The sequence below is a fragment of the Cynocephalus volans genome, chromosome 10 (assembly GCF_027409185.1).
Source record: "Cynocephalus volans isolate mCynVol1 chromosome 10, mCynVol1.pri, whole genome shotgun sequence".
Lineage (NCBI taxonomy): Eukaryota > Metazoa > Chordata > Mammalia > Dermoptera > Cynocephalidae > Cynocephalus > Cynocephalus volans.
Genome location: NC_084469.1, coordinates 52,786,248 through 52,808,578, shown reverse-complemented (window position 1 = coordinate 52,808,578; position 22,331 = coordinate 52,786,248). Strand labels below are relative to the sequence as shown.

Here is a 22,331-nt window from a genome sequence, read left to right as displayed (position 1 = left end):
CTTGTAGTTTGCCAAGCCTTGCTTTAGTTTGACATACCAGTTTAGAGGCCCTAGTAGAAACAAGAGCCTTCCCAGTATATCCAGGGAAGTCCCAGGACTGACTGTAATTGGCTGGGACTGGGTCACATGCCCATCCCTAAACCAATGCCTGTGGGCAGAGAGGTGGAGTACTCTGATTGGTCGGACCTGATCATGTGCTCATCCTTGACCCAATCACAGTGGCTGAGGAGGTGGAATCCTCTCACTGACCAGAACTGAGTTGTGCTCACCCTTGCAGCTGAGGGGGAGAGTCAGCCCCACCTAAACCAGAGAAACTAGATCTGCAATGCTTCTCAGGAGGGATACTCTTGGGGCTGGCCCGTTAGCTCAGTTGGTTAGAGCTGATAACACCAAGATCCAGTACAGTCTCTGTACCAGCCACCCCAAAAAAGAAAAAAGAGGGGCACTCTTGATGCTCTAGGTGGGACATTCTTTGTTGTGCAGGACCCTCTCACACACTGCAGAACATTTATCATCCCTATCCCACCCCCACAATCTAATAAACACCAGCTGAGCTCCCATCCCAAGACACTGTGACAATCAAAAAGCCCCCAGAAATTTTCAAATACCCCTTTGTACAGACATGCTTCTAGGTAAGAATCCATGGTCTAGAGTGAAGAAGGTTGATCCCCGAAGGGAAAAGTGGTCGTCATTACAGAAGGAAGTATTACTTCAGACACAAGTTCAGGAGCTACAACAAAGAGGTCCCAAAATACAGATAGGAATAAATTTTTCTCTCACACAAACCATGTGGCCAAGCCAGGCTGGAAGGGCCACTCTATTTCAAGAGGTCATTCAGGGACCCGGGTTCTTCCATCCCCATCCCTTAGAGCCCTGTTGTCATCTTCCCAGTTGAAGCTGGCTCTGCTGCTGAATCCAGCTGATGGGAGGTGAGGCGTGAGAGCCTGGCCCTGCCACTCCCTTGGAAAGGGTGGTGTGGAGTTGCACACCTCACTTCTGCCCGCACCCTGAAAGTTAGAGACGGGGCCATGCCTGGCTGCAGGGGAGGCTGGGAAATGTGGCTTCTGGCTGGGCAGCTGTCTGTCCAGCCAAAACTGTCACTGGGGTACACAGGGGAGTATGGTTTGGAGAGGTCAGGAAGAGTTTTCCCCTTGCTCCTCCACCCGCCGCCTTCTCTCCCATCATTGGTCTCTAATATCTTCCCACTTCAGTTGCCATCTACCTTGGGATCAAACGGAAACCGCCCCCCGGCTGCTCCGATTCCCCTGGAGTGTGAAGCTGACCAGCTCACGCCCTCCCGAGGCCCTGATGGCAGCTCTGCGCCAGGCCACAGCCGCCGCCCGCTGCCGCTGCCGCCAGCCACAGCCATTCCTGCTGGCCTGCCTGCACGGGGGTGCGGGCGGGCCCGAGCCCCTGTCCCACTTCGAAGTGGAGGTCTGCCAGCTGCCCCGGCCGGGCCTGCGGGGAGTTCTCTTCCGCCGTGTGGCGGGCACCGCCCTGGCCTTCCGCACCCTCGTCACCCGCATCTCCAACGACCTCGAGCTCTGAGCCACCACGGCCTCCGATCCCTTCCTCTTCCTCTCTCTTGTCCTCTTCGCTTCTACAGAAGAAGGGGCAAGGAGGGGATCCACTCTCTGTCATCACCTCAGTTTCCCTGAATTAGATTTGGGGGCAGAGATTGTCCCTTCTGCTGTTCTCCGGGGCCGCTCAGTACAGGAGAAGGATGAGGGGGCTTAGCAGGGGGAGCTGGCGCCTTCCCAGAGCCTCCAACGGGTCCTGTCCCCCCTTGCCCTGCCATAGGGCACCTGAGGAGACTTTGGGGTCAGGGCAGGGGCAGGAGGAGAAACTGGGAAAACTCTTCCATTCCTCCCAACAGGTTGAGTTAGACCTTGGGTAAGGGCAGGGAGAGCTGCTGAGCCTAAAGACTGGAGAATTTGGGGGTGCTGGGAGCGGGGGTCAGAGAGGTAGATTCCTTCTCCTCCCTCTCCCCTCATGCTCCCTTCCTGCCCCAGGCTGGCGCGGGGCACTTTGTACAAATCCTTGTAAATAACCCCCTCACTCTCCCCTCTGCAGAGGTCTGTCAAGGAGCTGCCGCTCTCACCTCCAGTTTTTAAGTTATTACACTCCCACCCTCCTCCTTCAGCCCCCTCACCTGCAGCCTGTTGCCCAATAAACTTAGGAGAGTCCCCCCTCACTGACCCTGGGGTTTTCCTTCCCTACCCTCACCTGCAAGTGAGCTGAAGAGGAGGTGTGTGATGTTGAGCCAATGGTTTCTCCTTTCTGAGCCTCGGTTTTGTCATCTGCAGAATGGGAATAGTGGGGTTATGAGGGTCAAGGATGATTGTAGAAGTGGGAAGGACAGAACTCGGCCTCATCCTTGAGGCCCCAAGTCCTATACTGGGCCCCCCATTCATCCACCCACACTCCTGCCTGCCATGTTACACTGGACTCTAAGCCACTTCTTACTCCAGTAGTACATTTGTTCAATAAATAGTCATTGATCAGTGCCTACTCCATGTCAGGCCCAGTGCTGGACAGAGACACAAGGAGCCCCTGTCTGCAGGGAACACAGGTTCTGACACACACTGGAGAAACCATTGTCTTGGGGAGCCCAGAAGAGAAAGTGAGGGGGGATGGGGAAGACACTCCAGAGGAAGGGATGCTGGAGTTGGGCTTTGAAGGATGACTAGGAGTTGACTAGGCACTGGGCAAAAGCCCAGAAGTGGGAGTGCGTGGTATATCTTCAGAGAACTGTGGGTAATTTTAGTGTGGCTGCTATGTTGGGAGTGGGTGGAGAATTAGCAAAATAAATGCTGTATTAGGACTCATAATCCATCTATACTGCTTAAGCAAAAAGGTTTTTGTTGGCTTGTTACGTAATAGCCCAGGTCTTCCTGATTTCAGGTATGGTTGGATCCAGGCATCAGGCAAACTCGTCTTTGCTTTTTTCAGTGTAAGTTTAATTCTAGAAGTTTCATCCAGTAGGTACTTTCTTCCTGATGGCAAAGATGAGCCCAGGAGTTCTAATCATCTGTCCCCCCAGCTTAGTTTCTGCAGCAGAAAGATCCTCATTGCCTCCTTCCAGTAAAAGTCCTGAGGCAGGCTCTCATTGGCCCAGATAAGTCATGTGATTATCCCTGAACCAATCACTGACTAGAGTGGCCAGGCCCATACCTATGCTTGATTTAAAGGGGATTCCCAAAGGAAAGTCAGGGGTCACAAGCAGGAGAAAGGATGTAGGAGCTCAACAGACATAAGAAGTTGAAGGCTGTGCAGTACAGAAGGCAGAGCTTGTTCACACAGGGCCTTTGGGGCTGAAGTGAGCAAGCTGGGCTTCTTCCTGAAGCACTGGGGAGCCATGGAGGTTTGTGTGCAGAGAAGAGGCTTAGTACCTGAGAGCGTCCTCTGTGCTGAGGACATAGTGGTGACCAAGACAGCCCAAACCCTGCACTCATGGAGCTCACAGTTCAGTGGAAGAGGTAATGTGTCCTCAGTGACCATCCAGATTGGGTAAGGCTGGTACAGTGGAATCCAGAGGGCGTCTCCTCCAGCCAGGGAGGGTTTCCTGGACGAGGAGCAGCCAACTAGACATGGGGTTGGGAGGAGTATGTTCTAGGCAGAGGAAATGGCATGCACAATGGCTGGGAAGTGAGAGCGCAAATGGCAAATGGCATGTGATTTAAGGGTGAGTATAGAGTCACTGTGAGAGACAAGGCTAGAGAGGTTGTGGAGAGAGGCCTTGGCTTTCTTCCAAGAGCACTGGAGAGCCATGGTGAGCTTATGAGCAGGGGAGAGGCAGTAGCTGATTTGTCCTGTGTGTAGGATGGTTGGGAGGAAGAGGGGAAGATGACAAGTCAGAAGAATAGGAGAGAGGTCAGGCAGGACAGGTGGGGAGAGAAGGGGTGGATTTGAGAAGCTTATTAGGCAAAATGGGCAGGACATGGTAATTGACAAGTGCCTGGACTGTAGATTTGGCTGGCTCTGGCTGTCCCCACTGGAGTGTTTGTGGTCTGTGTGGCTTCTGGGGCTGGAGCTGCGGTTTGTGATAGGGTCTTCATTTTGGGACAATTTTGTAAAGGACGTCCCAGCAACTGCAAGGTCCTTCATGACTTGATATTTGGGGTTTCTACTAACCTCCTTATTTCAGGGAACTTTGGGAGACATCCCTGGGCCTGTTTTCTCTTTGTAAAACAGAGTGGATTTCTTGATCTCTAAGGGCCCTTAACCTATGTGACTCTTTTTTTTTTTTTTAAAGATGACCAGTAAGGGGTCTTAACCCTTGACTTGGTGTTGTCAGCACCACGCTCTCTCAAGTGAGCTAACCGACATCCCTATATAGGGATCCGAACCCGTGGCCTTTGTGTTATCAGCACCACACTCTCCCAAGTGAGCCATGGGCCGCCCCCCTATGTGACTCTTAAGGTTTGAAAAAGTGCCTCTTCCAGGTTTCTGAGGGTTCTGTCTTCTATTTATTCTGCCTCATATTTCCTTCTGAAACCTTTCTCTTTTGGGGCCCACCTGCTATGTCCTTGCTGATGGAGACTTTGTCTTGTTTGGCTGAGTGGAGGTGCTTGACACGCCCAACACCCAACACATATTTAAATACTTCTTGATTTCTATTACCTGCTCCTCTCACTCCCCCAGTCGCTCTGCCATGCCCACTTCCTGCTCCTTCCTGGGACCAAGCTCTCCAAAAGGCTGATCCCTAAAGACTTCATGGGAACATTCTGACCCAAGCCTCATTCTGGAGGAGGAAACAGCTTAGGCAAAGATATTGAGGTGGGAATTACAGGATGTAAGGAGCGAGAGAGTATAATCAGAGGAATAGTGGGAAAAGAACTGGAAAGATGAGCCTTCAGCAAATAATGTTCATTTTAGTGGGACCTTGAAGAATCGCAAATAATAGCAGTGCATTCTAGGAGATGTGGAGAGCCATGGCAGGTTCTTGAGCAATGCTCAAAAGGGAAGTTGAAAAGACTGGTAGCAGCTATGGAGGGGTGAGGTCAGACCGGGAGGGAGGAGGCCACTGAGAAATATAGTGGAGGTAAATGTGATAAGATGCATGTGAGCCTCAAACTGGAGGCCCGTGGGCCCAATTCAGACATTTTGTTTGGCCTGCCTTTTTCCCCGGTGTTGACCCTGTGCTTGAAATCTGAGCATGACTGATTCAGAGCCAGGATTGGAAGGGTTCATACTTGGCTATTTGTCACTGTGCCACAACTCTCCCGGTTTCAGATTCTCCATGAAGCTTTATAATTTCTGGATTAGACTCTGTACCCTCACTTTGCCTTGTTTTAGAGATGGGACAGAACATGCTTAGTTCATGCGTAGAGAGGACAAACCACTTCCAGGCCACATAGTAGTCAATTCCAAGTCTCTCCTCCATCTCCCTCAATAACTATCACATACAAAGCTAAGGCCACCATTGCTTTTATTTATCACTCTGAGTGGAGAAGAGGAACGAGCTCCAGATGTGCTGGGGAGCTCCCGGTTTGCCAGGGCTCTGGTTGGGGGGCGGAGCTCTGGGAAAAGGAGAGGAGCTATGAGGGGGGGTTTCATTGGCCAGAACCCAGAGGATGGAGCCCATTGGTTGGAACTCCGAGAAGGCTGGTAGAGCCCCCTGGTGACCGAGCCATTATAGGCGGGTGTCCGGGAGAAAGGGGCGGAGCAAGGGACGAAGGGGCAGGCCTCCGGTGCGCCAGGTCCTCCCAGGTGCTGGGGCTCCATCAGTCGGTGGCGGGCGGGCTGGGCGCCTATTTCTGGGCAGGGATCATGTCGTCGATGGACTGGCCCTTTTCCAGCTTCTTCTCCATCTCCACCATGAGCTTCACACCGTCTACCACCAGCTGCACCTGTTCTACCTCGGATGAGCCCAGCCGATCGGCGTTGGACACGTCGAACACGGAGCCCACAGCAGCCGTGTCCACACCACCTTCGGGAGAAGGGGACAGGGATGTGAGAAGGGAGAAGTGCAGAGGGGCCGGGCTGTGGCCCTGTGCCAACTGCCACAGCCACATGTATCGGGTCACCTGCACACAGAACCTCATGAATGTCTGTCTATTCATGGACCCACGTCTTTGGCTTTAGTCACGGTACCTCGCCCCTCAACCATCCAACATGAAAATGCTAAGAGAGTGGGCTCTGGAGCCGAGCTGCCTGGGGTCGAATCCTGACCACCACCCCCTTTACAGATGGGGAAACCGAGGTCCGGGGGCATATGCTGTGCATGTTATATAGTCATGATGATATACTCTTATGAGATAGGCATGGTGATGCCCATTTTACAGAAGAAGAAACTGAGCCTCACAGAGGAGCAGCCCTGGCCGACTCCCAAAAGTCGCGGGGATGCCCCACTCCCCCCGCACCACCGCAAAGGGCCCGCGCCAGCTGTCGCGGTGCGGGGGATGCGGGGGCCGCACCTGTGCCCCGCTTCTGCAGGCGCAGGCGGGTGAGGATCTCCTCGAACTTGGGGTGTTTGCTCAGATGCGCCAGCTTCACATGCACGCCTCCCCGCAACCCGGTGCCCAGGTTGGATGGGCAGGTGAGCACGTAGCCCAGGTGCTCGTTCCACATGAAGGGGTGGCCGGCTTTCTTAAAGATCTCCTCGATCTGAGGCGGGGGGAGAAGACCAAGCGTTAGCGCCAGCAAGCACTCGCAAATACACCCGCAACGTGGACGGGAAGAGACGGCGCGCGAGGACGTGGGTGGGGGCGGGGCACCGAGGGGCGGGGCTGGAGAGCCGGGAGGAGGGAGATTCTGAGGGGAGGGACTCGACCACCAAGACGGAGGCAGCATCCTGAGGGGGCGGGGCTTGGGCGGCGTGGGTGGAGCCGGTCCGGGGCGGGGCCTTGGGGAGGGGGTGGGGCGTTCAGGGTGGAGTCGGAAGTCAGGCGCAAGGGGCGGGCACCCACCTTCTGTAGCCCCACGCAGAAGCGGCGGAAGACCTCCTTCATGTTGCCCCCTTTCTCCATGGAGATGACCCGGAGGTGGTCCTCCTCGTTCACCCACACTAGGAAGCTCTTGTTGTCGTTGTGCCTGGGGTGAGGCGCAGCCGAAGGTTAAGGAGTCAGCTCGCGGGAACCCCATTCCCTGCCGTCTGCCAAACATGCCCCCCGTAGGGGGAGCGGGCCTGAGGGGCGTGAGGCGGGTGGCACCCGCTTCCTCAAAACGCAGAAGGTTAAACCTGGAGACTGACCTCACAGGCTCTGTAAAACCTCCAGTCCCGGGATCAAGGACTTTGAACAGCATTAAATTATAGACTCTTGGAATCTCAGAATCTTTGACAAACAGAAGCTTGGAATCAGAATTGATAAATCTCGGAAATCCTACATCTGGTCTCAGAACCAGGGAATCTTCCCATTACATTGTGATATCTCCAAACCGTAGCATTGGAGACACGGGGTCTCAGAATCGTCAAACATTAAGATCTGGAAGTGTTTGAAATCACAGAATCACAGAATTTGGATTTAGTGGAATCTTAAAACCTAAAAATATTTAAACTCTTGAAATCTTAGAATCATCCATTCAGTAAGTCTTAGAACCCAGACCCCCATAATCGTTTGAAACCTAGGTTCCCTAAACCTTTTTAAATCGTTGACTTTTAAAATCAGAATCAGGAATTCAAAGATTCATAGAAAATCTCCCTGCACCAGCCAGGCGTCAAAATAAATAAATAAATTAATTAATTAAAATAAAAGCAAAGATTCATAGAAAGTCTAACTAGCAATACATAATAGTAATAAAGATAATGCTAACAGGCAAGATGTGTTGAGCATTTACTATACACCAGGCACTGCCTTAAATACTTTATATAAATTAATTCTTTTAACCCTCACAAGAACTCCAAGAGCTATGAATTATTGTGATCCCCATTTTATAGATGAGGAAACTGGAGACAGAAAAATTTAGTAATTTGCCCAAGGTCACTCACACAGCCAGTAAATAGTAGAGCTGGGATTTGAATCCAGGGAGTCCAGTTCAAGTCTAAGTTCTTAGCTACCAACTTCTCTGGTCCAAGTTTCCCAAAATATGACACACAGACCACAGGACAGGCAGGGGTGGAGGGCAAGATCATTTTCTGTGGTACGTGGGAGACCTTAATTATTTTTATGGCCTTAACTTTGGTGGTGGAGTGAGGAAGGTCAGGGAGGCTGGAGAAGCCTGGGAGGAGGAGAAACGAAGGAGGCGGGAGGGGCCTCACCAGATGCCACGGGCGTCAGGCCAGTCACGGGCCATGCCTGAGGCCAGCAGCAGCGGGGACACGGGCTTGTCAAACAGAAAGTGGTCATCGATGAGCTGCTGCTGCTCCTTCTCCGTCATGCTCTTCAGAGGGTAGTATTTCCCCTTGAACTCACCCGTCAGGCTGTTGAGGGCTGAGGGGCCAGACGAGGGAGTGGTCAGCAGCCTGTCCCCCTACAACCAGGGTATGGAGGCCCAGGGACCTCACACTGCTGCCACAACAGAGCTGGTGGGTCTTGGCCCTACGGATGGCCTAAAGACATCTAAACACTGCATCTAAGCCCAAATTTATGATCTCTCGCCAAAATCTGTCCTGCCTCTGTCTGTCCAGGCCCCCAGGAATAGCCATACCATGTGCTCAAGCCAGAAAGGGCCTTCTACTGAGGGACCTCACATCCAATCCACCAGCAATTTAGTGGGATAGTGCCTGTTCGCACTGCGGCAAGACAGATGGCCAAAGGCTCAGGAATTTGGAAAGCCATTAGTTAAAATAATTATAAAATATATAAAATAAATATTAAATATATATTATTTGTATATATTCATATGTATAAAAATATGTTATGTGTATAATTAATATATTTGTACATATTATGATAAATATATACTTATATGATATTTATATATTTATTTATACAGTTGGCCCTCCATATCCGCAGGTTCCACATCCACGGATTCAACCAACTGCAAATAGAATATATTAGAAAAAACACAACAGTAAAAATAACAATACAATAAAATATTACAATTTTAAAAACAATACAGTATAACAACTATTTACATAGCATTTACATTGTATTAGGTAGTGTAAGTAATCTAGAGATGATTTAAAGTATACGAGAGGATGTACACAGGCTACACAGTACTACACCATTTTATATCAGGGACTTGAGCATTGGAGGATTTTGGTTACCAAAGGGGGTCCTGGAGCTAATCCCCCACAGACACCAAGGGACAACTGTACTATATAATGTGCCACTGTGCATCTCTTCCCATCTCTGTATAACACCACACTGATAGCTTAAAATTGGCCATAGCAGGAAAATTTACACCACAGAAATTGGCAGTCACTGCAAATCAGGGCTTTTGTTTTTTCTGAGTTCTGCTTGTTAAATATTTATCAGTACAACACTGTCTGCAAGTTCTGGTTGTTCTACCTCCAAAACATACCCACTCTTTCTCCCCATCTCATGGTCTGTTCTTGCCTGGACTATTTTGGTTGTCTGCTCATGGTCTCTCTGCTCCCACCTTTGCCTTCACAGTCTGTTCCCCACTCAGCAGCCAGAGAGATCCATATGTCTGAACCTGTCCCTCCTCTGCTCACCACCCTCCTGTGGCTTCTGCCTCACTCAGAGTGAAAGCCAAAGCCCTCCCTACAGCCCATGAGACTGCACCATCTGGCCAGCCACACCTCTCTGACCTCATGCCCTGCCTTTCCCCCTTGCCCACTCTGCTCCAGCCACACCGTTCTCCTTGCTATTCCTCTAACACAACACACAGTCCCACCCCAGGGCCTTTGCACTTGCTGATCCACCTACCCGGAATTCTTCCTAAGGTAGGCTCCTTCTTGTCAATCAGGTCTCAACTCCTCCCTTCTAAGGTGGCTCCCTTCAGTCATTCTCTCTGCCACACTCGCCCTTTCTTGGCTTCATGGCACTTGGAATGATCTTGTTTATTTGTTGATTACTCTGATTCTTCTCATCTCCCCACAAGGCTGAGAGCTCTGTGAGAGCAGTGACCTTGCCCACCTTATTCGTCACAGGAGCCCCGGCTCACCACACAGGGCCAGAGCAACCAGGAATGTTTGCTGACTGAATGAATGGATGGGTGTCAGGACGCTAGGGCAGCTGGGTGTCCACGCGGGTCTTCTCAGGGACCCTCACTCTTGACCACCACCCCAGACCTCCAACACGAGTAATGTGACCCCCATCACTCACCAAGCTCCTCCCATGTTTTGGAAAATGGGGACCCAGGAGTGCTGGGGACCAGCCACAGAGAGGCAGAACCGGAGCGAGGTGACCCCAGCCGTGGGTGGGGCGCGGGCTCTCACCTGCCACGGAGAGTTTCTCCACGGCCCGGCGCTCGCCGCGGGAGCAGTGCGGGGGCAGCGAGTAGCCCTTGATGCTGCGTCCGGTGCGCACGCGGCTGCTGAGCACGTAGTGGGGGTCCAGGTCGTCCCCACCCTGGAGGGCGGGTGGGAGGTCAGGCCCGGGCAGACCCTCCTGGAGCGCCAGTCCAGCCACCCCCTGCCCCTGCAAGCCCAGGTCTCCCCCAGAGGCCCCCAGGCCTCCCTGGCTTTGACCGCCGCTGCTTTTGCCTTCTCCATCTTCACCGGCCGGGCGTGCTGAACCTCTGCTCCCTCTGGCCTCCCCTCTCCTGTGGCTCCATCTCTCCTGTCTCCGTCCCTCCGCCATCCCGTCATCTCCAGACCCCTCCTTCCCCAGCTTTCTCTCCCCACTTCTGGTTCTCTTCATGGCTCCCCACCTGCCTCACTGTGTCTGCGTCTCTCTCCTCCCACCTCGGACTCTCTCCTCTGCCGCCCTCTCTCTGTGTCCCTGTCCCTTTTCTACACCTCCCTTCTCTCTCTCTCCTCTCCTCTGTCTCTGTGTCTCTCTGTCCCTCTCTCTCTTCCCCTCTCTGCCTGTCTCTCCTTTGATCTCTCTCGTCACCCCTCCCCTCCCGTGGGACACCGACCTTGAGGTTCTCATGGTTGAGGTCGGTCTTGTGCTTGTCGCTGGGTTTGTAGCCCCCGTGCCGGTCCTGGATGACCGGGTCGAAGAGATCCTTGAAAACATCATAGGACTCCTCATCGCCGGCCACACAGCCCACGGTCATGATGAAGGGGTGACCTGGGGGGGCGGGGTGAGGTCAGAGGTGCTTGTCCCAGCACGGAAGACCTGAGTTCGTGGGTCCAGTGTAGACTGTGCGCGTGTGTGTGTGTGCGCGCGTGTGTGTGAGTGCGTGTGCGCGTGTGCGTGCGTGCGCGCGCGTGCGCGCGCGCGTGTGTGCGTGTGTGCACGTGCGTGCTTGTGTGTGTGAGTGCGTGTGTGTGTGCGTGCGTGTGTGAGTGCGCGTGTGTGCGTGTGTGCTCGCGTGTGTGAGTGTGCGTGTGTGAGTGCAGGACACACTCAAGACCTCTGGGGCAGAACCGCGAAGACGGAGGGTCGGTAGGAATGGGAGGTAAGGCTGGGAGAGATCGCGGCGGCATCTGGGGTGAGGGGAGATGCTAGGAGCAGGGGCAAAGGAGAAAGGGGAGACTGGGGGCGGGTAGGTACAAAGCGCTAAAAGTGGTAGTACCTTGGAGTCCCAAAATCAAGAAATCATGTCCCCCCGCCAAAAAGAAAAGAAATGGTGTCCTACAATTTTTTAGAGTCTCAGACTGCCCGCTTCCACAGAGAGTTAGGCTGATAACAGATTCGAAAGACCCTCTTCTTTCCCAGATGGGAGGACAGAGACCCAAAGACCGAGGGCCACTCCCCTCAACCACAAGAAGCTGCGGGCGCTGAGGCAGGATAGAACCCCGTCCTCTACCAGTTCCGCTCTGCCTGCTGGGTGTCCTTTGAGAAAGAGCCACGAGACTAGCAACACCGCTGTCGTGTTCTGTGTGTGCACTCTGTGCTGGACGCTGCCCTAAGCACTGTATATGCATTGACTCATCTGTTTTCACAACATGGGTGCCCATTTTTCAGGTGAGGAAATTGAGGTTCGAGGAGATTAAATTACCCTTGAGGGGGTCTCATATTCTAACTGTGCACATATATTTAGTGGTTTACCATGTGCCCGGCACCGTCCCAAGCCCTGTACATATACTGACTCATTCATTCTCACGACAGCCCTGTGAGTATGGTCCCCATTTTACAGATGAGAAAACTGAGGTCCCCTCAGGGGAGGTGGGACTGGGGTCTGGCAGGCAGCCTCTGGAGCCCCCGCCTCCCCAAGTCCCTGTGATGCTCCATCAGGGAGGCTTACCTGGGTTGTCCACACCTGTCTGGATGACGTCATCCAGGGTAAAGCCAGATGGAGTCTCCTTGTCCCGCAGCTTCTTGTAGAGGTCAAGGGTCAGCACTTTGGCCATGTGGTTGTTGTGCTTGCTGAGGTCTGGGTATTCCTCATCAGCCTTGTAGTTCAGCTTGAACTTGTTGTGAGTGTTGCCAAACGGCATGGTGGCGGTGTTGGAGGGCCTGTGGGCAGGGGAGGAGAGAAGGTTAGCTCATATACAGCAGAAAGCAACATGGGAACCGAGTGAGGCTCTGGGATCAGGCAGGCCATGTGACTTGGAGCAAGAGGGATCCCCTCTCTCAGCCCCTGAATCTTGACAGGAAGCATCAGAAGTCTTGTGTCAGGGTCCCTGCTCTTCCTCAACCTGGCTGAGTGAGCCTGGACCAGTAACCTTGCTAGAGACTCAGTTTCTCCAGCCGGGAAATGGGTAACCCCCCCCCCCCCAGGCTAGAGAAGTATTAGAGCATGGATGAGTGTAATTCTGGAATCAGATAGCCTGGGTTTGAATCCCAGCTCTTCTACTCACAACAAGCTGTGGGCCTTGGGCAAGTTGCTTAACTTCTCTATGCCTCAGTTTACTCATCTGTAAAGTACGGATCATAACAACACTTACCTTGAGGGAGTGTTAAAAAGATTAAATGAGTTAATGCAGGTAAAGTGCTTGCAGCAGTGCCTGGCACACATAAGCCCTATTTCACTCAGCTGTGATTACTGTAAGTATTGTTGATATTTTTTCTTTTTTTTTCTTTTTTTTTTAAAGATGACCGGTAAGGGGATCTTAACCCTTGACTTGGTGTTGTCAGCACCACACTCTCCCGAGTGAGCCACAGGCCGGCCCCACACAGACCTTTAAAATAATAACAACAGGGCTGGCCCGTGGCTCACTCGGGAGAGTTTGGTGCTGACAATACCAAGTCAAGGGTTAAGATCCCCTCACCGGTCATCTTTAAAAAAAAAGAAAAAGGTCCATGCGAGGAGCTGGTGAGAAGGTAGAAGTGAGAGTGTTGCTGAGAGTGAGCATGTCAGCAGAGAAGGGACATTCTCTCCATGAAGGTTCTTGGATGCTCAAAGGATGAGGGGCAGGGTGGCAGGGAGGGCTGGGTAGCTGCCCCCCCTTTGCTGCTGACACCTCTTCCCCCAGGGCTCAGTTGGGAAGGAAACTCAGCCTCTGGGGTCGACAGAGCCAGGTTCACATCCCACCTATGACATTTCCCTGCTGAGTGACCCCAGGCTAGTCACTAGGCCTCTCTGAATCTCTGTCTCTTGTGAACTGAGCCTTCCCCATGGGGTTGCCAGGAGGATTTTTTTTTTTTTTTTTTCCAAAAAGATGACCAGTAAGGGGATCTTAACCCTTGACTTGGTGTTGTCAACACCACGCTCAGCCAGTGAGTGAACCGGCCATCCCTATATGGGATCCGAACCTGGGGCCTTGGTGTTATCAGCACCGCACTCTCCCGAGTGAGCCACAGGCCAGCCCCTCCAGGAGGATTTTTTGAGCTCCAGCATGTGGCCAGCTGAGCAGAGGCCCTGGCATAGAGTTGGGGCCTGGAACCCCGGTGGCTGCTATTATTGTTATTATTTTCATTCACTAGATCCAGAAAGGAGCAGGGACCCTGCAGTGGTGGTGGTGGGGTGGGACACCCACTCCCAGCTCCAGGGATGAAAAGCAGGTGGGATTGTGGGAAGGAAATTGGGACCAGGGTGAGCTGAGGGTGAGGGGTAGAGGGATAGGGACCCGCCAAAGACCTTTGGAGCTGCTGTGCAGGGTGGCTATTTTTGGAATCTGGCAGACTCCTGCCTCTCCACTCCAGCTGCCGCCCCACCCACCCCCACATTCCCCGGCTCAGCTTGCACCAAGTCAGCAGGCCCAAGACAGGTGAGCCAGGGTGGCAGAGAGGACACGCATCCAGGACTTGGGGCTCAAGGACATCCTGGGCTTCCAGCCCAGAACCCCCTCCTTTCAGAGGGTGTTCCCACCCCATACCTGCCAGGGACACCCCAGGAGAGGGCACTGAGGCAAGGTGGGTGACCCCCAAAAGACACAAGCTGAAATAGCCCCAAAGCCACACACCCATATCACTGTGGACTCCCTAGATCCCTGTAAACTGAGTCACACAGTCACACTTCCAAGCTCAGGGACAAAACCAAGATAGAGGCACCCATGTGGGAGCCATGGAAAGTCAGAAACGAGGTGACAGAGACACAACAGGGACCCAAACAATTGCAAATGCAAAGAGCCCACAACACCTGCTCTTGCAGACCCTGACAGGTGACATGCAGACACCTCCCATCGCCTGTGGCGCCCAGTTCTGGTGACAAACTGTAATAAACACAGGCCTAGCCTGACAACCCCTTGCAGGGGTGACAGATGTCAGCTGTCAAGACCCCTTCTGTCTCCGGGATCCCTCCCCACAACCCACAACCTGTCACAAGTCACAACTGGGGTCAAGTGGGCTGACAGGTAGAGGGGACTTCCAGACACACAAGGTCAAACTTCCCACACACTGACCCGCCTTGTGTGCAGGAGAATGAGGCAAGACACACAAGGCCCCTTCCAGAGCCAAGTCAGCTTCTGGCACCATGGGACCCCCACTCTAGACCCCACCCTGATTCCCACCGCAGGGAGTACCTGGCCGGGCTGTGCTGAAAGGGGCTGTCTGTATCCTGGAGGCGACACTGACCCAAAGGAAGGGCCTGCAGCCCTGGCCTTATATAGGGGGGACCAGAGCTGTGCTATTGGCTGGGAGAGGCTGTCCCCAGGGAAGGGGCCTGCTGGGGGGCAGCTGAGCCTCTCACCTCACTGCTGGGGCACTATGCCCACCCTGAACCCAGGCATGCCTTGCGCCCAGGCCCATGGCCTTGTATGGGCTGCCCCAGGGGCTGGGCCCAGGCCCCCCCACCAAGCTGATCCCCAGACCAAGTGCTGAGTCGGGCTGGCGGGGACAGCTGGCCCCCCGCCAGGAACACGGGACAGTGGCTGGGAACCTCCCAGACACGTAGAAGCCACCCTCCCCTGGTCTCTGAGCCTGCTCCAGCCACCTTCCTGTGCCCCCCAGCCTCTCCTCAGCCTCCAAAGGCCTTGACCCCAGTGAAACAGCAGTCGCAGGCCCTCACCATTTGCTGAGCGCAAGGACGTGGGAAAACCTTGCACTGACCGGAGGCGGGTAAACCAGAGCAGGAAAAAGAGGCCCAGAGAGGCTGTGTGACTTGCCTGCTGCCACCCAGCTACAGTGAGGGTGGGACCAAAGTCGAAGTTGAAACTCAGGGCAGTCTAACCCCAGAAGCCTGTGCTTGGATGCTTATTCCTCCTTGGGACTGACTGGGAGGGAAACTGAGGCTGGGCTGAGTTGGGGAGACTTTTTTTTTTTTTTTTGGCAGCTGACCAGTACAGGGAAAGTTGGGGAGATTCAAACTCAGGGCTGGGACCGGTTGTGGTGGTCGCACTCCCCCTGCCCTCACCCCAGTGCCACTGGGAGATTTCTGCTGTGGAGGGCACAGGGAGGGACCCTGCTGTCCCAGAAGGGAGTTATTTTTAGAGCGCACTTTGCTGTCTCCTCCTCTGCGAAGGACAAGACCCGCCGCCGAGGCGCTGGGGATGGGGGTTCACGGAAGGGAGGTGCTGGGGGGTGGGGTCGCCACGTGTCCGGGTTAATTATAACCGGGCGTCTCGGGTGTCCTTGGACCTCACCTCCTTACAAGGGCAGCCGCGGGCCCCGGGTGGCCACACCCGCTCCCAGGGGCAGGGCCTGGGCGGCGTCGCGGGTCAGAGCACGGGCGCCCGACCTCTCCGCGCCTCGACTGTGACCGGGGACCTCAGGGGCCGAGGAGGGGATTCTGCGGAGGCGGGGGTTGCACAGAGGAAGCTGCTTGCTCCGCCCGAACGCGCCAAACGTGCGGGCCGAGCGGGGCACCTCCTCCAGGCAGCTCCCAGGATTGCAACGAAGAAAACGCCCTTCCCTCTGGGTTCCTCCTTCCTCGCCGGGTCTCCCCTATTTCTTCCTCGGCAGGTGAGGACGGGCTTAGGGAAAGGGTAGCCTCTCTGCCTCTCCCCAGACTCCACCTTGGGGAAGGAGGATACTTTAAAAACTCTTCCTTGGGCCCAGCTCCTGATCGCTCCACCCATCTGCCCCTTCCCAGCAAGGTCAGATGGGCAAAGGTCTTCATGGTTAGGGAAACTGAGACCCAGAGAACTAAAAGGAACTGGTCTAGAAACAATGATCTATTGAGCACTTAACGGGGGATACAGCAGACACGACCCTCATGGAGTGATGTTTCAATAAAGAAGATGAAAGAGGGTAACAGATGAGAGTAGTGGCACAGGAGGGGCGGTTAAGGCAGGCCTCTCTGGGGAGGTGAAATCTGAGTAGAGACCTGAAAGCGAGGAGGGGGCCGGCCGTGGGGGGATCTGGGGACCAGCAGGTGCAAAGGCGCTGAGGCGGGAGTGGCTGGGCACGTCTGAGGGCAGGTGGGAGGCCAGGCGGCTGGAGCAGATGGGGCTGTGGAGAGAGTAGGAGGAAGAAGGTGAGGTTGGAGAGGGGACAGGAGCAGACCATAGGGACTTAGGGGCTGTGGGAGGAATTCCAGTCCCACTGTGAGTTAGATGGGAGCCACGGAGGGTTACAAGCAGGGGAGAGGTAGGATCCAGCCATGTCACACACCTGGTGGTGGCCCAGCCAAGCCCCTTGTGCCCCTGATAACACCTTGTGGGGCATTTGACATTCTTTTGGGCCACACAGTGTGGAAAGCTCTTTCAGTGTTTGGGGAATCCCCCACCCTAAGCCTGCCACCTTTGCAGAAGCCAAAACCACTAGAAACTCTGTTTCCCAGAATCCCGTGTAACTATGGTCCAGTCGTGTGACGGGGTGAGCCAGTCAAACGCTCCAGCAAGACCTTGTGCCAAGAGCTCTACCAGCTTTATGGTTTCATCTTCATCCCAGCCCTTTTAGAATGGTCCATCTCCAAGATCTGTCCATCTCTCCTTTCCCTCCCTGCTGCCCACTTTAGCTCAAGACCCCTCCAGTCATCTCTCCTGCCCCAACCTCCTCCTTGAATTCTTGTCTCAGTCTTTCCCCCTCCCACCTACTCCCCACCTGCTGACCTCTGCTCAGAACTTGCTGTAGCTCCCCAGTGCCCTCAAGATAAATGAGTATTTGTTGATTAAGTAAATAATAGCTCTATCAGTCAATTGCAGGCGACAGAAACCACTCTACCCAGCTTAAATAGAAAGTACTTTGCTACCAGATATTAGACACTTACGAAATCACCAGAATGGCTGAAGGAACAACTCTCAAGCTCCAGAACTACTCTGCCTCTGGAAAATCTAGTCTTTAGCTTTCCAGCCTCTTCATTGACAAGAAGGTGCACGGGAAGGAGGTTAGCATGGATGGTTAGCGGCCACTCCAGTCTCCATGCTGACAGTTAACTTTTATCGAGCACTCCTATATGTCAAGTACTGTGCTACATGCTTTATGTATATTAACTCATTTAACACTCCCAACAATAAACAATAAGGCTCAGAGAGGTTAAGTGACTTGCCCAAGGTCACACAGCTGGGAAGAGGCAGAGCTGGGAATCAAATAGGCACAGGGCTGCCAAGAGTTTGTTTAGGCTTTGGTAAAAATAACTTCCACACCTCTCGGCAAGATCAGACTACATCATAATCCCAGGGTCCCCTTCCAGGTCACCAGGCTGTGGTAATTTGTACCCATTTCTCTACCACCCCTCCCATCACCCCAGCAATCTGGCTTCAGGGTCCAAGCTTTATGTGTATTAGCTAATTTAATTTTCTGACTGTCCTATGAGGTGGGTACTGCAAGTTTTACAAGTCAGGAAAGTGAGGCTGGCCCAGAGAGGTTGAGTCACTTGCCCAAAGTCACACAGCTGGCAATTTGCAGATAAAAAGACTACCAGGCAGACAGTACCTGAGCTTGTATTCCTAATACATTCCTGATCCCACCTCTTCAAGCTGAATCCCCATTTTACAGAGGATGGACCCTGAGGCTGAAAAAGGGCAAGAGAGTTTCCCAAGGTCACAGTCAGTATGTCTGGACTTCCAGAGCCTACACTCTTCTCCTTCCACCCCCAAGGACCTGGCATTGTAGAGCAGCCCTACTCCCCAAACCTCTCTTTTTCCTAGCATCTCATCTGTCCCTGTCCCTCCCTGGGGATGAGGCTGCACCTCCAGGAGAGAGTCTAGGAGGGCAGCATTCCACACCCATGGCCCAGCACCCTTTAATGCCCTCCCCACCCACCTCCAAAATCAGTGCTAGTCATCTACAATGCCATGCGATTCAGGGAAGACAAGTTCTAAATCAAGGCCAGCCCCAGGGCTGGGGAGTTTAGGCCCTGCCCACTCCTCCTTCCTGTTCCCCAAGAGCAAGACCAGGCCTGCAGTCCCATAATCAGCAGAATAGTCAGGTCCATATGGTGGTGGGGTGGGGGGAATAAAGTGAAGACTTTCTTGACTCCCCACTTGACCTCCCCAATCAGTCCCTCCAGATCAATCAATTTTTATCCATTTAGCTATATATTTTCCTCCAAGTGCAGCTTTAGCTGCATCCCAGTTTTGTTTGCTTTCTTGTTTGTTTTATATTCTGTTATCATTTCAAATTCATTCTTTATATTGGACATGTTATATTTGGAGTGTATGGATGTTCACTTTTATCCATATTTTGGTTTCTTTTCTCAAATTCACTTTTTTTTTATTGAGGTATAAGTTATATTGAGTGAAGTGCCCTAATCTTAAGATCAATGAACTTGATTTTAAGTTCAAAATCATAGTTTTGACAAAAACTATGTTTATACCTGAATAACCACCATCAAGATCAAGACGGAATATTTACAGCACCCCAAAAAGCTCACTCGCACCCTCTCCCAGTCAATGCCCCCTCTCTTCTCCAAGGGAACCACTATCCTAGAGTTTAATACTATAGATTAGCTTTGCTTGTTGTTGAACTTCATAGAAAGAGAATCATACAGGATGTCCTCTCTTTCATCTGATTTATTTTGCTCAGCATTCTGTCTGCTGAGATTCATTCCCATTGTTGTATGCAGCAACAGATTGTTCTTTTGCAGGTTTTGTTATATAGTCTTTGATTACTATATAAAGACTAAATTACTATATAAAGACTAAATATTACTAAATATTTTCCAATTACTGTTATGATTTCTTATTTGTCTTATGAATGGCTTTTTAAAATATATTCTTACTAGTAGATAAAAGATGAAACATCACCTAATGGAATACTGTGCAGATGTTTGAAAGAATAAAGCTAATCTATATGTACTACTTTGGAACAATTGCCCCAGAATGCTGTGAAACACACCACTCCTAAATGCAACACCTTTAAAACAGATGTGGGATTGGCTGAGAGTTGGCTGATCCAGGCTGGACTCAGTTGGGAAGGTCTGCTCCATATACAGACATTGCAGGGCATGGGCTGAAGGGGGGAACCACTCAGGAGAAGCCCTTCTCATGGCGATGGTGGGATGCAAAGGGAAATGTTCAAGGCTCCTTAAAGTCTAAGCTCAGAACTGGCGGGACTGTCACTTGTGCCCCTCTGCCAGTGGCCAAAGCAAGTCACATGGCCACATCCAAAGTCAAAGGCAATCACTCTATTTCCATGGGTAAAGATGATTTCATTTGTGTTTTTCGTAAATGCGCACACACACTCATCCATCCACACACAATCCATATCCCTGGAATATCTCTGGAAGAATATCAGAAACTGCTAATTATGTTTGCTTTTGGGAAGAGTGTATGGGGATCAAGGAGACACAAGACCTATTTTTCACTTAGTAATCTTTTATTCTCTGTGAATTTTTTTGTTTGTTTGTTTGTCTTTTTGTGACCGGCCGCACCGCGCTCAGCCAGCGAGCGAACCGGCCATCCCTATATAGGATCCGAACCCGCGGCGGGAGCACTGCCGCGCTCCCAGCGCCGCACTCTCCCGAGTGCGCCACAGGGTCGGCCCTGTGAATTTTTTTTTTGACAGTGCATTACATTTCAAATTAAAAACAAACCACCACCACAACAAAAAACATGGCCAAGAGGTGAAAATAGAAACGTCCTCAACTTATCTGCCCATTTTCCTGACATGACAAACCGCGGCCTTAAGTGATAGGATGGGGTATTTGTCAAGTGCCTTCTTGGCTGTGGTCTTGCGCAAGCAATTTCTCTCTCCAAGCCTCAGTTTCCTCATCCTTAGATGGGGCTGGCAATCATTCCTACCTCAGGGGTGGCTGTATGGATTCATGGGCTCTGCTACTCCTTACTTGTGTGAACTTGGACAGTCACTCAACCTCTGTGCCTCGTTTTCTTTCCCTGTGGAATGGGGATCGTCCTAGCACCTGGTGTGAGGATTAATGGAGTTAATTTGCATACAGGACTTGGCACAAGGCCTGTCCCAGATAAGAATTCAGAAATGCCAGCCCTTTTTGTAGTTGTGGGAAAATACTTGGGGTGGCCAGTGAGCTCACTTGGTTAGAGCATGGTGCTGATAACACCAAGGTGAAGGGTTCAGATCCCAGCACCGGCCAGACGCCAAAACAAAAAGAAAAGAAAAGTGCTTGGAACAGGTAAGCCTAAAAAAGTGTTTAGTTAACACTTTCTTCTTTCAATGTTTATCTCATTTAACTTTTTTTTTTTTTTTTAAAGATGACCTGTAAGGGGATCTTAACCCTTGACTTGGTGTTGTCAGCACCACGTTCACCCAGTGAGCAAACTGGCCATCCCTATATGGGATCCGAACCCGTGGCCTTGGTGTTATCAGCACCGCACTCTCCCGAGTGAGCCACGGGCCGGCCCTATCTCTTTTAATTCTAACTACAGTAATGTGCAGTGAGCATGATCATCCTGTTTTACAGATAAGGAAATAGAGGCTCAGCAAGAAATCATTGCCCCAGGTTACATGGAAAGCAAATGGCAAGATCAGGATGTGAACCCAGATCTGCCTGGTTCCCACTCCTCATTCTCCCCCCATCCCCTACCCCCCCAAGTATGTATCATGTGCTACCCTGTTCTAAGCCTTTTATGGAGATAACTCATCCATTCTCACAACAGTCTTATAAAGTAGGTTACCCTTGTGAGTCATGTTCTACACCCCAGAAATCTGAGGCCCAGAGAGGTTACTTTCTGGCTTGGGGGTCACAAAGTTAGCAAATGATGGAGCAGGAGTTTGCACCTAGGCCACCTGGCTCCAGTCCCCACATTGCTTCACGGTAAGCATGTGGCAGATCCAGAACCAACATGCAGTGTCCTGAGGCCAAAACAATAGGGGGGAGGGGCTCAGCTGCCTGCTTCAATCTTCTTCCCTAGAAATATCTGGAGAAGATAGAATGTGAGTTTGGCCGGCCACCATAAAAAAAACAAAAAACAAAAAACAATAACAACAAAAAAAAAACCCCAGCGTATTTAAGTTTTCCTTTCTGTGATTCAATCAACACACATTCTTCTGACTGCCTCTTTGTGTTCGGTCTGTGTTGAATGACACTGGGGACCCAATAGTGACTGACATGGCCCTGGCCCTGTCCTTCTCTTGGGGCTCACAGTCCAGTGTGGGAGACAGAACTATCCCCAGACAGTGATGACCCAGAGTGGGCAGGGATAGGATGTGGAGCCCAAGAGGATGCGAGTCTGGGGGATCAGAGAGGGCTTTCTGGAGGAGGGACCATCTGCACTGGGGCTCAGAGAACAGGGGAGCAGAGGGGCAGGTTGGCTCTACCTCTCAGGGAGGGTGGGAGCGGCGCTGGAGGCTGCGGCCTGGTCCACGGACCAGCTGCGCCCTCTGCTGAAAGCATCTCATACTGCAGTGACCGGAGTAATGCGGAGGTTTGCAATTCCTGTTGAACCGAGTTCTATGATGCTACAATCGTGCACGCCCAGCTTTGGACATCTTACGATTCTAGGATTTAATTCATTAGTGAATCACCCAAGAAATATTTATCGAGCATCTACTTTGCACCGGGCTAACATTTACTGTGTGCTTCCTATGTGCCAGGCACTGGTAAATGTACAGTCCATGTATTAACTCATCCAATCCTCAAGGCCTTCGACTATCCTCATCTTACAGATCAGGAAAACTGAGGCAGAGAGT

General features: G+C 52.1%; 2 protein-coding genes across 3 annotated transcripts in view; one reads left to right on the top strand and one right to left on the bottom strand.

Moving 5' to 3' along the window:
* Positions 1 to 2,785, top strand: part of MARK4 (microtubule affinity regulating kinase 4) — a 34,560-nt gene extending 31,775 nt beyond the window's left edge. The window contains exon 17 of one of the 2 annotated variants that reach the window (XM_063110390.1): positions 1,212 to 2,785. In XM_063110390.1, the coding sequence (XP_062966460.1) occupies positions 1,212 to 1,548 (337 nt within the window). In that variant the 3' untranslated portion in view covers positions 1,549 to 2,785. The remainder of the gene's footprint in view (positions 1 to 1,211) is intronic. The other variant, XM_063110391.1, reaches the window with a different exon arrangement.
* A 2,629-nt stretch (positions 2,786 to 5,414) lies between these two features.
* On the bottom strand, positions 5,415 to 14,975 carry CKM (creatine kinase, M-type). Its single transcript, XM_063111462.1, has 8 exons — positions 14,867 to 14,975; positions 12,208 to 12,419; positions 10,933 to 11,087; positions 10,289 to 10,421; positions 8,201 to 8,372; positions 6,912 to 7,035; positions 6,420 to 6,609; positions 5,415 to 5,932 (listed from the first exon to the last, which is right to left on the bottom strand). Exons 2-8 carry the CDS (start codon positions 12,398 to 12,400, stop codon positions 5,754 to 5,756), a joined length of 1,146 nt encoding a protein of 381 aa, XP_062967532.1. The 5' UTR covers positions 12,401 to 12,419; positions 14,867 to 14,975; the 3' UTR covers positions 5,415 to 5,753.
* Positions 14,976 to 22,331: the final 7,356 nt, after the last annotated feature.

What these genes read in the sequence shown, in the direction of transcription:
- CKM (XM_063111462.1), bottom strand. Translation starts at nt 12,400, where the DNA reads ATGCCGTTTGGCAACACTCACAACAAGTTCAAGCTGAACTACAAGGCT. An exon ending in TCAACCATGAGAACCTCAAG is followed by an intron (nt 10,422 to 10,932) that starts GTCGGTGTCCCA and finishes CCCGCCCTCCAG; the next exon opens with GGTGGGGACGACCTGGACCC. An exon ending in GGAGAAACTCTCCGTGGCAG is followed by an intron (nt 8,373 to 10,288) that starts GTGAGAGCCCGC and finishes CTGGCCCCTCAG; the next exon opens with CCCTCAACAGCCTGACGGGT.